General features: G+C 46.5%; 1 protein-coding gene across 1 annotated transcript in view; it reads left to right on the forward strand.

Moving 5' to 3' along the window:
• The window catches only part of Entrep2 (endosomal transmembrane epsin interactor 2), a 419,262-nt gene that overhangs the window by 400,571 nt on the left and 6,391 nt on the right, over positions 1–12,300 (forward strand). Inside the window, exon 8 of the mRNA XM_059273396.1 lies at positions 4,457–4,532. Within this exon, the coding sequence (XP_059129379.1) occupies positions 4,457–4,532 (76 nt within the window). The remainder of the gene's footprint in view (positions 1–4,456; positions 4,533–12,300) is intronic.

Raw genomic sequence — 12,300 nt, forward strand, 5'->3', positions numbered from 1 at the left:
ACTCAGAGGGCCTGATCCAGTTGGTGACCCCTCAGCCATTGGTTCATATTTCATGTGTTTCCGTTCGTTTGGCTATTTGTCTCTGTGCTTTGCCCAACCTTGGTCTCAACAATTCTTGCTCATATAAACCCTCCTCATTCTCGCTAATTGGACTCCCAGAGATCCACCTGGGGCCTAGTCATGGATCTCTGCATCCAGATCCCTCAGTAGTTGGATGAGGTTTCTAGCACGACAATTAGGGTGTTTGGCCATCCCATCACCAGAGTAGGTCAGTTCGGACTGTCTCTCGACCATTGCCAGCAGTCTGTTGTGGGGGTATCTTTGTGGATTTCTGTGGGCCTCTCTAGCACTTTGTTTCTTCCTATTCTCATGTGGTCTTCATTACCATGGTCTCCTATTCCTTGTTCTCCCTCTCTGTTGTTGATCCAGCTGGGATCTCCCACTCACCCAAGCTCTCTTTCCCTTGCCCTTCGCCCTTCACTACCCCCACTCATGTCCAGGCTGTTCATGTAGATCTCATTCCATTTCTCTGTCATTGGGCGATCCCTGTGTCTTTCTTAGAGTCCTGTTTTCCAGGTAGCCTCCCTGGTGATGTGAGTAGCAGTCCAGTCATCCTTGTTCCACATCTAGTATCCTGCTATGAGTGAGTACATACCATGTTTGTCTTTCTGAGTCTGGGATACCTCACTCAGGATGATTTTTTCTAGATCTATCCATTTGCGTGCAAACCTCATGATGTCATTGTTTTTCTCTGCTGAGTAGTATTCCATTGTGTATATGTACCACATTTTGTTTATCCATTCTTCAGTTGAAGGGCATCTAGGTTGTTTCCATGTTCTGGCTATTACAAACAATGCTGATATGAACATAGCTGAACAAGTGCTCTTGTGGTGTGGTTGAGCATTCCTTGGGTATATGCCCAAGAGTGGTATAGCTGGATCTTGGGGGAGATGGATTCCCAATTTTCTAAGAAAGCGCCATATTGATTTCCAAAGTGGTTGTACAAGCTTGCATTCCCACCAGCAGTGGAGGAGAGTTCCCCTAGCTCCACATCCTCTCCAGCATAAGGTGTTTTCAGTGTTTTTGATCTTAGCCATTCTGACAGAAAGCCACACCTCTTAAACTCCCCCAAACAGTGGCACCAACTGGGGACCAAGTGTTCATATGGACGAGACTATGGCAGACATTTCTCACATGGCTTGGGGTGTCCCAGGGCAAGTTACATAGGAAGCTTGTCTCTCACAGTCCTCACGCTCTTCATTCTGCCAGGATCCCTGTTTATGAACCTTAGTGGCTGAACTCGAATCTCAGTTTAGAGTCCGCGCCACACTTGCCCACCCCCTTGACTGCCTCTGTAGCGCTGCTGAACCAAATGGCCATTTCCCCCACAGCTTTGTGCAGTGAGGTGGCCTCTGCCATCAGATTCAAATTAAAGCCCTAACACTCTGCTCAGAAGTGATAGATGTGCTCCCAGGAGCCATCTCTTTTTCCAAACCACATTTCCTGGTGCTCGAATATGGGAGCCAGAGGGAAGTGAGCGATACCCTGCAGAATATGAAGCAAATCCAATTTCCTCTTGACCTTGTCCCTTTGTGGATTCTATTTCTCTTGTTTTATTTCTGTTTCTTTATTGCCAAAGCTTTCTTTCTCAGGCAGCGTGTTTCTAAGTTCCTTCTTTCCCTCTCCCTCCCTTCCTCCCTCCCTCTCTCCCTCCCTCCCTCCCTCCCCCCTCTCCTCTCTCTCTCTCTCTCTCTCTCTCTCTCTCTCTCTCTCTCTCTCTCTGTGAGTGTGTGTGTCTGGGGGGTGGTTAGATATTGGGGAGAGAGTTCTGGAACAACATAGCCCTTTAGGCAGTTTCTTTTTGTTATTTAGTGGATGATTCTTGGCAGACATTTTCAAAATTGGTTATGGGCACATAGTGAGTACAGTAGGGGGAAAGGTGTGTGTAGATGCGATGGTGGCATGAATTCTGTCTCCCTCGGTTCCCTCCCCAGCAGTCCTGGAGGGCTTAGGGGGGAGAATAGCATGTGTGCGATTGCTCCAAAGCATATCCATGGATGGAAGGCAGCATGGAGGCTGCTCTCCTCCCTGGCGTTAGCTTGATTTCCAGCTCCCCTCAGCCCCCCACTTCCCCACCACCCCAACAGGGAGCATCTCACACCCTTCTGGAGGCACCTGCCCTGACTCCATTACAGTTTGCAGAGCAGAGATGAGGACTATGAGCTAGCTGATTGAAGTGGCGGGCGACATGGGAGGCAGGAATGTAATTACCTGGGCTGGAATCGGACGGAGCCACAGGGGCTTGCCTCACCTTCCCCAGTCTCCTCTCGAGCTCATTACTTGGCAGTGTGTCCCCAAAGCAATTCTGAGATAACACAAGAAGTCAGATATTGTTTCCTGAGCTGGCAAAGGGGTAGGTGGCAATGTGGCAGATGAACAGGGTGTGGGGTATGGACAGGGTGTGGGGTATGGGCAGGGTATGCCATGTTTCAAGCCTGTGTCAGATGGATGCCTGAAGCACAGTTGGAAGAGTTGTGCCTGTTAGGGAAGAAACCGCAGCACACACAGCCCAGGTGAGATGGGACAGGAGGCCATGGGCTCAGCCTCCTGCGTCCTGTTTCCTGAGGCCTCTCCAGATCAGAGTCACTCCATGTACTGGCCGGTTGTGTGTGTCAACTTGACACAAGCTAGAGTCATCAGAGAAGAAGTAGCCTCAGTTAAGGAAATGCTTCCATGAGATCCAGCTGTAAGGCATTTTCTCAATTAGTGATCAATGGGGGAGGGCCCAGCCCAACGTGGGTGGTGCCATCCCCAGGCTGGTGGTCCTGGGTTCTCTAAGAAAGCAGGCTGAGCAAGCCATGGAGAGCAAGCCAGAAGCAGCACCCCTCCATGGCCTCTGCATCAGTTCCTGCCTCCAGGATCCTGCCCTGTTTGAGTTCCTGTCCTGGCCTCCTTTATTGATGGACAGTGATGTGGAAGTGTAAGCCAATTAAACCCTTTCTTCCCTAATTTGCTTTTTGGTCATGGTGTTTCGTCACAGCAATAGAAACCCTAACTAAGACAGTCCAAGAGGAGAGTGGCAGAATCTCCCTGACCTGAGCTTGAAGAGAACTAACTCTCCAAGTCCACATTCCACCAAGTCAGGGTGGTTCTGAATGATATGCCATTGCTGTCACACTGTGGGTTGGCATGCAGACTGGCACCCCACCCAGCATGCACCTGGACCCTGACCCAAAGCTCAGGCAAGAGAGTAGTAGCCTAGGAGCTCCCTCATTCTGTCTGCAAGGGAACAAAAGCAGTCCAGGACAGGGAGTTCACTTGGGATGCAGCCGTTTATCCAAGTGCTCATGCCACACCCTAGCCACGATGGAGTGAAGCAAGTCGGGTCTCATGACCATTTGTCCCATGGTTTATTCTTCCTGGAACCACAAGGAAAAAGTGAGAGAAGGCATTTTGGGGTTGGGACTGTCCTACGTCCCACCAGAACAATGGAGGATGGCCTTTTGTCTTAGGTAGAGTTACTGTTGCTGTAATGAAACACCATGACCAAAAGCAAGTTGGGGAGGAAAGGGTTTATTTGGCTTATACTTCCATATCGATATCGCTGTTCATCATCAAAGGAAATCAGGACAGGAACTCAAGCCGTGCAGGCACCTGATGCAGGAGCTCATGCAGAGGCCATGGAGGGCTGCTGCTCACTGGCTTGCTCAGCGTGCTTTCTTACAGAACCCAGGACCTCCTGTCCGGGGGGTGGCACCACCCACAATGGGCTCGGCCCTCCCTCATCAATCACTAATTAAGAAAATGCCTTACAGGCTTGCCTACAACCCTATCTTAGGGAAGCATTTTCTCAATGGAGTTTCCCTCCTCTCAGATGACTCTAGCCTGTGTCAAGTTGACATAAAATTATCCAGCCCACCTGTCTGTAGTGCTCTAGTGGAAGGTGACTAGACTCAGTGAATGCCAGGCCCCTGGAAGGTACTCTGAGTGCAGAAGGCCGGAGAAATGGGCTTCAGTCTTATGACACATACCCCACCTCATAAACTTAAGTGAGAAGAGAGGAATGTATGTGTATGTCTCCATTCCTTCTCTCCAGATGAGCCTTAAAGCCAGCCTGCACAGTTGTTCCCCAGAGTACTTGTCCCAGGATGTCCCCCACAGACCCAAACCCACACCTGCTCAAATCCTTTGCATAAAATAGAGTGCTGTTTGCCCGGAACCTATACATGTCCTCCTCTGTACTTTAAGCCTAACAGGAGGCATCCATGTAAACTCAGCATAGGTGCATGGAGATTCCTATTTCACCCTTTGGAACTCTCTGGGAAGTTTTGCCCCGATAATTTGGAATCTATGTTGATTGAATCGAAGGAATTCGAGGGCTCAGAGGACTGGCTGTGTTACTGGAGGCTGTCCGGGTGTTCTGAGCAAGGGTGACGCGTTGTGTTTCTTGCTGTAGGTTCCAAGTGTCGATCACCAGGTGGCTGACTCCAGTTCCGGGGATCCAAACACTGCTGCTGACGACAGCACACCAGGTAACGGACCTCTCTGTTTGAAGCACTGCTTGTGTGTTTCCCAAGGATGTCTCTCTTCCCCTGTTTCCTTGCCCCGTGTTACCCGCCTCCTGCTCCCTCCTCTCTACCTGTAGCATGGCGCTTCGGCCACAGCATTCTTCCCTAACATCCCGGCAAGTTGTGCCAGGACATTAGGGAGCTCACACTTCCTCTGGGATGTTTTGTTGACTCTGCCTTCAGGGTCCTTTCTCCTTCACTTGAGTATGTGAATTTGAAGAAAAAGTACCTTCAACTTGAGATCCACTCTTTTAGGAACAAAGAGGAATGTTTAGATAGTCCCTGGCTCTCAATGATTTGACTCAGGCTTTTTTTTTTTTTTTTTTTTTTTTTTTTTTTTTTTTTATGGTGGTAGAAAAGTAATGTGCTATTCGGTAGAAACTGCTTTCAGCTCTGGGATTTTATATTTTCAGTAAACGGTATGACTGATCAGCACACTTCTATAAAAGGGACTTTGTATTAGGCAGCTGTGCATAACCATAGGCTGCTGTGTGTGTTCTAAGCATGTTCACAGCAGGTGAGGCTGAGCTGTGATGCTCAGGAGGTTTAGTACATGTGTTTCCACTGAGAAAGATCTCAACCTGATGAGGTTCTAGGACGTGACTTCAGTATTCACTCACGAACATCTGTCCCAGGATGCTGTGACTGTACTCCTCCCTTAGCAGGAGGCAAGCTGGACTAAGGTTTCCAAGGACACAGCTGGGCAGAGGATAAACTGGAAGTCACGAACTTGACAGCTCTGGAAGGCAAATATGAAAGACCAGATTCCTGAACACACTGGAACCTCCATGGCACTGACCTGGGGTGTAGGAGGGGTATTAGACAAGCAGATGTACCTCGGCATCAAGGGCAAATGAAAGGGCAGGGGTTCAGAGAATTTCTTTCTTGGGGACTCCATCTAGACTTATAGGGACAGCTTATTTGGAGAGCAAAGTCATGTAACTCATGACATCCCATGACCAACCACAATTAATTCTTGCTTCCAACAAAGAGTTGACATCTAAGAGGAGCAGGAAGAAGCCATCCTTTAGAGAGGGTCCCTCTGTGTTGCAAGGAACCCCAAGTCTCTGCAGACATGGGATTCAGAAGTGATCATATCCCTCCCTAGGCTACTCCAAGGGGCCATCAGAAGTTTCCCTGGAGTCTGGTGGAGTGGTTAGAAGGTGATATCACACCACTTTGCTGCATTCCTGGGTTGGGCCCCACAGCTCCCAACCATGAGATGCTTACACATTACAAGTTCTTGGAAATTATGATTGAAAGGGTTCACAAGGTAGCTGGGACTTTCTCTGGCTATTATGTAAGAGTGGGTGGAATTGGACAGAGGAATCTGCTTCTCCTTGCCCAGGACCTGATCAGTGAGCTCTGGAGCTGGCCCTAAGACCAAGGGATACTTCCAGCACCCAGTCTTCTGGTAATGATGCCAAGTACAAGGGGATACAGATTGTACTAGTTAATACCTTAGAGGCCTGCAGGCCAGCAGACTTATCTGCTTAAAAGATACCTCCTCTGTACCACAATGAGGTTGGGTTAAGGTCTCTTTTCTGTTATTTTTTTTTCTTATATGTCCAGTTGCTCCAGCCCATTTTTCCTCTTGCACTTTAATAAAAAAAAATAATGTTAGAAAAAGGTGAAGATGTAACTCAGTCATAGAGAACTTGCCTGTCATATGTGAGGCCATGGGTTCAACTCCCAATACTGGAAAAAAAATAAACAATTCAGTTAGACATAATCACATGGATCTGTCTCTAGGCCCTCTATTCTGTCCCCTTAATCTGTGTGCTGCTATCCCAGTGCCATGCTATCCATGACAGCAGCCCTTGAGTGGGCTGAAAAATCTGGAAGAGTATCATTCCCACGTCATTCATTAATGCACGATGGTTCAGTCCTGGGGTCTATGATTTTCCATATGCATTTTGGAATGAGTCATCTCTATCTCCATAAGCCATTGCTGGGATTCTGTAAGAACCACATCAAACCCATAGAACAACGTGGAGAGACTCTGCTCACCTCTAACTACACATTCCAGTCCATGGATTCAGTCCCCTTCCCTGGACCACACTCTGGTTTCCTTCAACTCCACTTGATAATGTTTAGCCTCTAGATGCTACTGTCCACAGTTCGTTAGGTGCACACTCATCCCTTGATATCTATGGGGGACAGGTTTCAGGACCCTTGTCAGATGCCCAAACCCTAAGATATAAGGGATTTGAGTCCCTTACATAAGATGACAAAATACTTTATGTAACTCATGCATGTCCTCCAGTATACTTTAAAATAAGTCACCTCTAGAGTATGAGTCAATGTTTTGATTTGGTTTGGTTTTTAGTTTTTCAAGACAGGTTCTCTCTTGTTCTGTATAGCTAGAGAAGTAGTTGAGAGTCCTACATTTTGCAAGCAACAGGAAGTTGACTGAGACACTGGGCAATATCCTGAGCACAGGAAACCTTAAAGCCTGCCCCAACAGTGACATACTTCCTCCAACAAGACCATACCCACTCTAACAAGCCACACTTCAAAATAGTGCCACTCCCTATCAGATTATGGGGGCCAATTACATCCAAACTACCACATTCCACTCCCTGCCCCCATAAGCTTGTAACAAATATCATAATGCAAAATTCATTTAGTTCAACTTCAAAAGTCCCTATAGTCTATCACAGTCTCAACAATGTTTTAAAGTCCAAAGTTCAAAGTCTCTTCTGAGATTTATGCAATCTCTTAACTGCTATCACCTGTAAAAATCAAAATAAAGCCGGGCGATGGTGGCGCACGCCTTTAATCCCAGCACTCGGGAGGCAGAGCCAGGCAGACCTTTGTGAATTCGAGGCCAGCCTGGGCTACCAAGTGAGTTCCAGGAGAGGCGCAAAGCTACACAGAGAAACCCTGTCTCGAAAAAACAAAACAAAACAAAAAAAAAAAACAAAATCAAAATAAAAAAGCAGACTACATACTTCTAACATATAATGTCACAGGATATACATTACCATTCCAAAATGTAGGAAAGGAAGCATAGTGAGGAAATACTGGACCAAAGCAAGACCAAAAACCAGCTGTGCGAACTCCAAACTCTGCATCTCCATGTCAGATGTCAAAATGCTCCAGATCTCCAACTCCTTTCAGCTCTGTTGAGCGCAGCACACTTGATTCTCTTGAGCTGGTTCCGCTCCCTGTTAGCAGCTCTCTTCAGCAGGGATCCCAGAACTCTGGCATCTCTAACATACTGGGTTCTCCAAGGTAACCCAGGCTTCAGTTTTACAGCTTCATGCAATGGCCTCTCTAGGCCTCCATTCAGAACATCCCTGACACATGTCTGGCCTTGCTGGCTTTCCTTAGGCATGGAGGAAAATTCCATCACCCATTTCTTCTATCCTTAAGTCTAAAGCCAGAACCATGTGACTAAAGTTGCCAAGTTCTGCTGCTTGCTGAGGCTGGAACATGGCCCCCTCATTCAATTACATTTTCACCAACCTTCTCTTTCTGATTTTCACTGCCTAAGCTTGGCTGTCCTGAAACTGGATCTGTAGATCAGGCTCTCCTCAAACTCAGTGATCCGAAACCTCTGCCTTCCCAGTGCTGGTATTAAAGGTGTGCACCACCACACCCAACTATAAAATTTTCTTCGATTCCTTTTCACAAGTTGGAAATCTAGCTAGGTGGAATCTTGCCCTGAGGTCAATTACTCCCTTTATTCCATTTCTTAACCTGTTTATCTCCTTAAACACAGAACTCACTCCAGTCCACTTTCTGGTGCTCTTTTTCTCCAGAATTATTATTCCTTGTTCAGCTTGCTCCTTTTCATTATATATCTTCATTAGAGTTAACACTAGTAACCACAAAACAGAGTCTATGCTAGGCTGTTTTGAGATTTCCTCTGCTAATGGAATTAGTCCAAAACTCTTCACTTTAGCCTCAGGCAGACTCTTTGGACAAGGGCAAAAAGCAGCCATTTTTTTTCACCAAAATATCACAAGCCCAGTCTCTAGGCAGCATACTAAAATTCTTCTCCTCTGCAACCTCTTGATCCCACAGCTCATCAAATCACACTCAGCACCTCTGTCGTCCATGCTCCTACTAGTTTGGCCCATTAAGTGGCACTTAAAGCATTCCACTGCTTTCCTAACCCAAACTCTCAAAGTCCATATTACTCCATAGAAAAACATGGTCAGGCCTATCACAGCAACACCCTAGTCCCTGGTACCAACTTCTATCTTCGTTAGGGTTTCTATTGTTGTGAAGAGACACCATCACTATGGCAACTCTTATAAAGGAAAACATTTCATTGAAGTGTTGGCTTACAGTTAAGAGATTCAGTCCATTAGCATCATGGCAGGGAGCATGGCAGCATGAAGGTAGATGTGGTAATCGAGAAGTAGCTGAGAGTCCTACATCTTGCAACAGGAAGTAGACTGAGACACTGGGCAGTATCCTGAGCACAGGAAACCTCAAAGCCCACCCCCACAGTGACACACTTCCTCCAACAAGGCCAAACCTACTCCAACAAAGCCACACCTCCTAATAGTGCCACTCCCTATGAGATTATGGGGGCCAGTTACATTCAAACCACCACATTTAGCATAGACACAAAAGTTTGCAAAAGCACAGTTGTTTGAATGGATGGATGCAGAACTCATGCACACAGAGGTTCAATTGTAAGCCTCGGGATTTCATTCTCTTCGCTCAGCAACAGTATTGCATTTGGGACTTCCAGGTCCCCTTGCTCATTGTCGCTGAGTGTGATGGACCATGCCATAGAGATGTGATTTGCTTTTATGTTGATCTTGTCCCTTGTTACCATGCTGAACTTGATTTTTAGTGTTACCATTCTTCATAGATTCTAGTTGCTTTTAAACTATCATGAATAATAATGTAGGTTTGGACATGGGCAAGACCACAGGGGAACTACAACCTAGAATTTTGGCTGGCATCTCATAAACCAGCCTGTCATTTTAGGGTTCTTTATCTAGAAGCCATGTTTATATTGTTAGTTGGAGTAATCTCCACTTCTGGAAGTGCCCTGGAGTCTAACATAAGGAAAGTAACTCTAAAAGTGAAGGTGTTTTCAGTCCTCATGATAGTGAAAACCTGGGGGAACAGTGAAGTCCATTAATGAGAGCCATAAAAACATGTGTCACATGCTAGATACATTATTCTACATTAATTAAGAAAACTACAGGTGGGTTTTTTTGGATGAAAAATTGGAAGTCCATTAGGACCGTAACTGTCATGAAAACAGGCATGCGTCATTACCCCAGTGACAGTGAGAAAAAAGAGTCACCAGTCTTGGGCTGGGAGCTTTTTCAGTAGCTTCTGTAATTTTGTGTTTCCAGTAATTACATATGTATAATTCAAAGCGAAGTCATCCTTGCCTATCTGTGACTGGATTGTGTTAGCACTGGCGGTAAGAACATCGGATCAAGAAGGGTTAGGAGGCATGAACCGAAGCTGTTTAAACTATGGTTTGGGGTGTTGGGCTAGCGAGACGGCTCAGCAGTTAAGGACACATACTGCTCATGCAGAGGACCCATGTTCCGTTTCCAGCATCCACATCGGACAGCACATAAGCACCACTCCAGCTCTAGGGGGATCCCATGCCTCTGGCCTCTGTGGGTACTTGTCCTCAAATGCAGAGCCCTCCCACCCAGACTTAAATATTTTCCAAAAAGGTGAAATAAATATATACTTAAATCTTTTCCAAAGGGTTAAATATACGTATACATATGAGCAGTACTAGTATTTGATGCTAGTGTGTGCATATGTATGTATGTATGTATGTATGTAGGGTATGTATGTATGTATGTATGTATGTATGTAGGGTATGTATGTATGTATGTATGTATGTATGTATATTTATTTGGGAGCAGTACTGGTATTTGATACAGGGCCTTGCACATTCTAGGCAAGCATTCTACAATGATCTATACCCTTAGTGCTCTCTTTACTTCTTATTTTAAGGCAAGTTTTCACTAAGTTGCCTAGGATGAGGTGGAAAAATATTCTGTATGTAGTCCAGACAGGCCTTGAACACTGGTCTTTCTTCCTCAAGCCTCTTGGGTAGCAGGGATGACAGGCCTGCTCCACACAGCTCAGCTTGTCTGAGATGATCTTGGCACACCACTGAGTAGTTCCCTAGGGAGTAACTAGCAGAGGTTGGCTGGGGTTAACAAATGCCGTTCCTGTCTTTGAAGTTCTCTGGTATAGTCAATTATTGCTTCTTTTTTACACAACCTCTTCATCTCTGAGCAGTTGTCAAATTATGTCCAGTAATAAACTCCTGGGAGCAATTGCTGAGTCCAAGGGAGCCTGTGTTGTAAGTGTTAATAGAGCAGGCAAATTGCATTATGGAAAAGTTACACAAGCAAGTGAGAGGCAGGGCGCCGTCACTCCTGCCGGCTTCTCTCCCCCTCCAAGGGAACAACCGCTCCCAGTCTTGGGTTCGAGCAACTTTTTTACAGGTCTGTTGTCCATGTGTGTGTCTGGATTTGACTCACTTCTTTCATTTGAAGTGGTTTTTCTTTAGAAGATATTTTTGGAGTAGATTCATAAGAAAAGTGCTTATTAAATCAAGTCACGAGAAAACGTATGAGGCCTTGCAAGACCTTCCTAGGACTGGTCTCTGCTTTGGCGGCAGCACCATGTTCTTTATGCAAGCACACAACTTAAAAAAAAAGTATTGATTCTCATACAGTACATCCCAGCTGCAACTTCCCCTCCCTTTACTCCTCCTACCCACCCCCATATCGACCTGCCCTCCCCTGCCTCCTCCCAGAAAAGAGCAGGCGTCCCAGGGACATCAACCTAATAAGGCACAAAAGGTACAGTAAGACCAACCACAAACCCTCACATCAAAGCTGGGTGACTCAACCCAGTAGGAGGAAAAGGGTCCCCAAAGCAGGCAAGAGTCAGAGACACCTCTCACTTCCAGGAGACCCCTCAAAACACCAAGACAATAACCATAACATATAAGCGGAGTACCTAGTGCAGACCCATTCGGGCTCCGCAATTTCCATTCCGGTCTCTGTGAGCCCCCAGGGGCCCTGCTTAGTTGATTCCCTGGGCCACAGCACACAACTCTTTATTGTCAGGTTTCTTTCTTCCCTTTACAGTTTCTATCCTGCCCGTGAAGTCTGTGCTCCAAGCTGCAGATGTACTGTTACAGGTTTTCTTCTGCTCATTTTACACCCTCCAGAAAGAAGGGTTCATCTCCCTAGAGATTGGGGTGTTTGTATATGATGTATGTGGTAGCATTTATGTTTTCCAAATGGGCCATTCATTGTCACCCACTGTTTATGGAGGGGTAGCAGTGGTCAGGCAAGAATGCTTTAGAATCTTCCTTGGGAGGCTTCAGGAGCAGGCAGTGAGTACTGAGTGGTAGGTGACCTGGGGCGAGCTCATGGGCACAGGGGAGCATGGAACACTGACCGGGCCCTGTGGAAAGAGAAGGAAGGAGCAAGGCTTGAAGCTTCCCACCACTGATGGAAATCGGCTGCTGTGATGGAACAAGTATACCTCGAGCAGGTTATCACCTTGCAGTGTCTGCCCCTGGATGGAGCCGGTAGGCTGTTGGTAATTCCAGTAGAGCAAAGGAAGAGTCTACCCATCAGGGCTTAATGTTCATGTGTTAAACAGCGTCTTGTGCAATCCCTAGGCTTCTGGCCTCTGAGTGGGAAAGAAGCTCCGACATGGCCAGCTTCACTGGTCCACGGTGGTGGTGCTCACAATTTAGTGCTTA

The sequence above is a fragment of the Peromyscus eremicus genome, chromosome 1 (assembly GCF_949786415.1).
Source record: "Peromyscus eremicus chromosome 1, PerEre_H2_v1, whole genome shotgun sequence".
NCBI classification, from domain to species: domain Eukaryota; kingdom Metazoa; phylum Chordata; class Mammalia; order Rodentia; family Cricetidae; genus Peromyscus; species Peromyscus eremicus.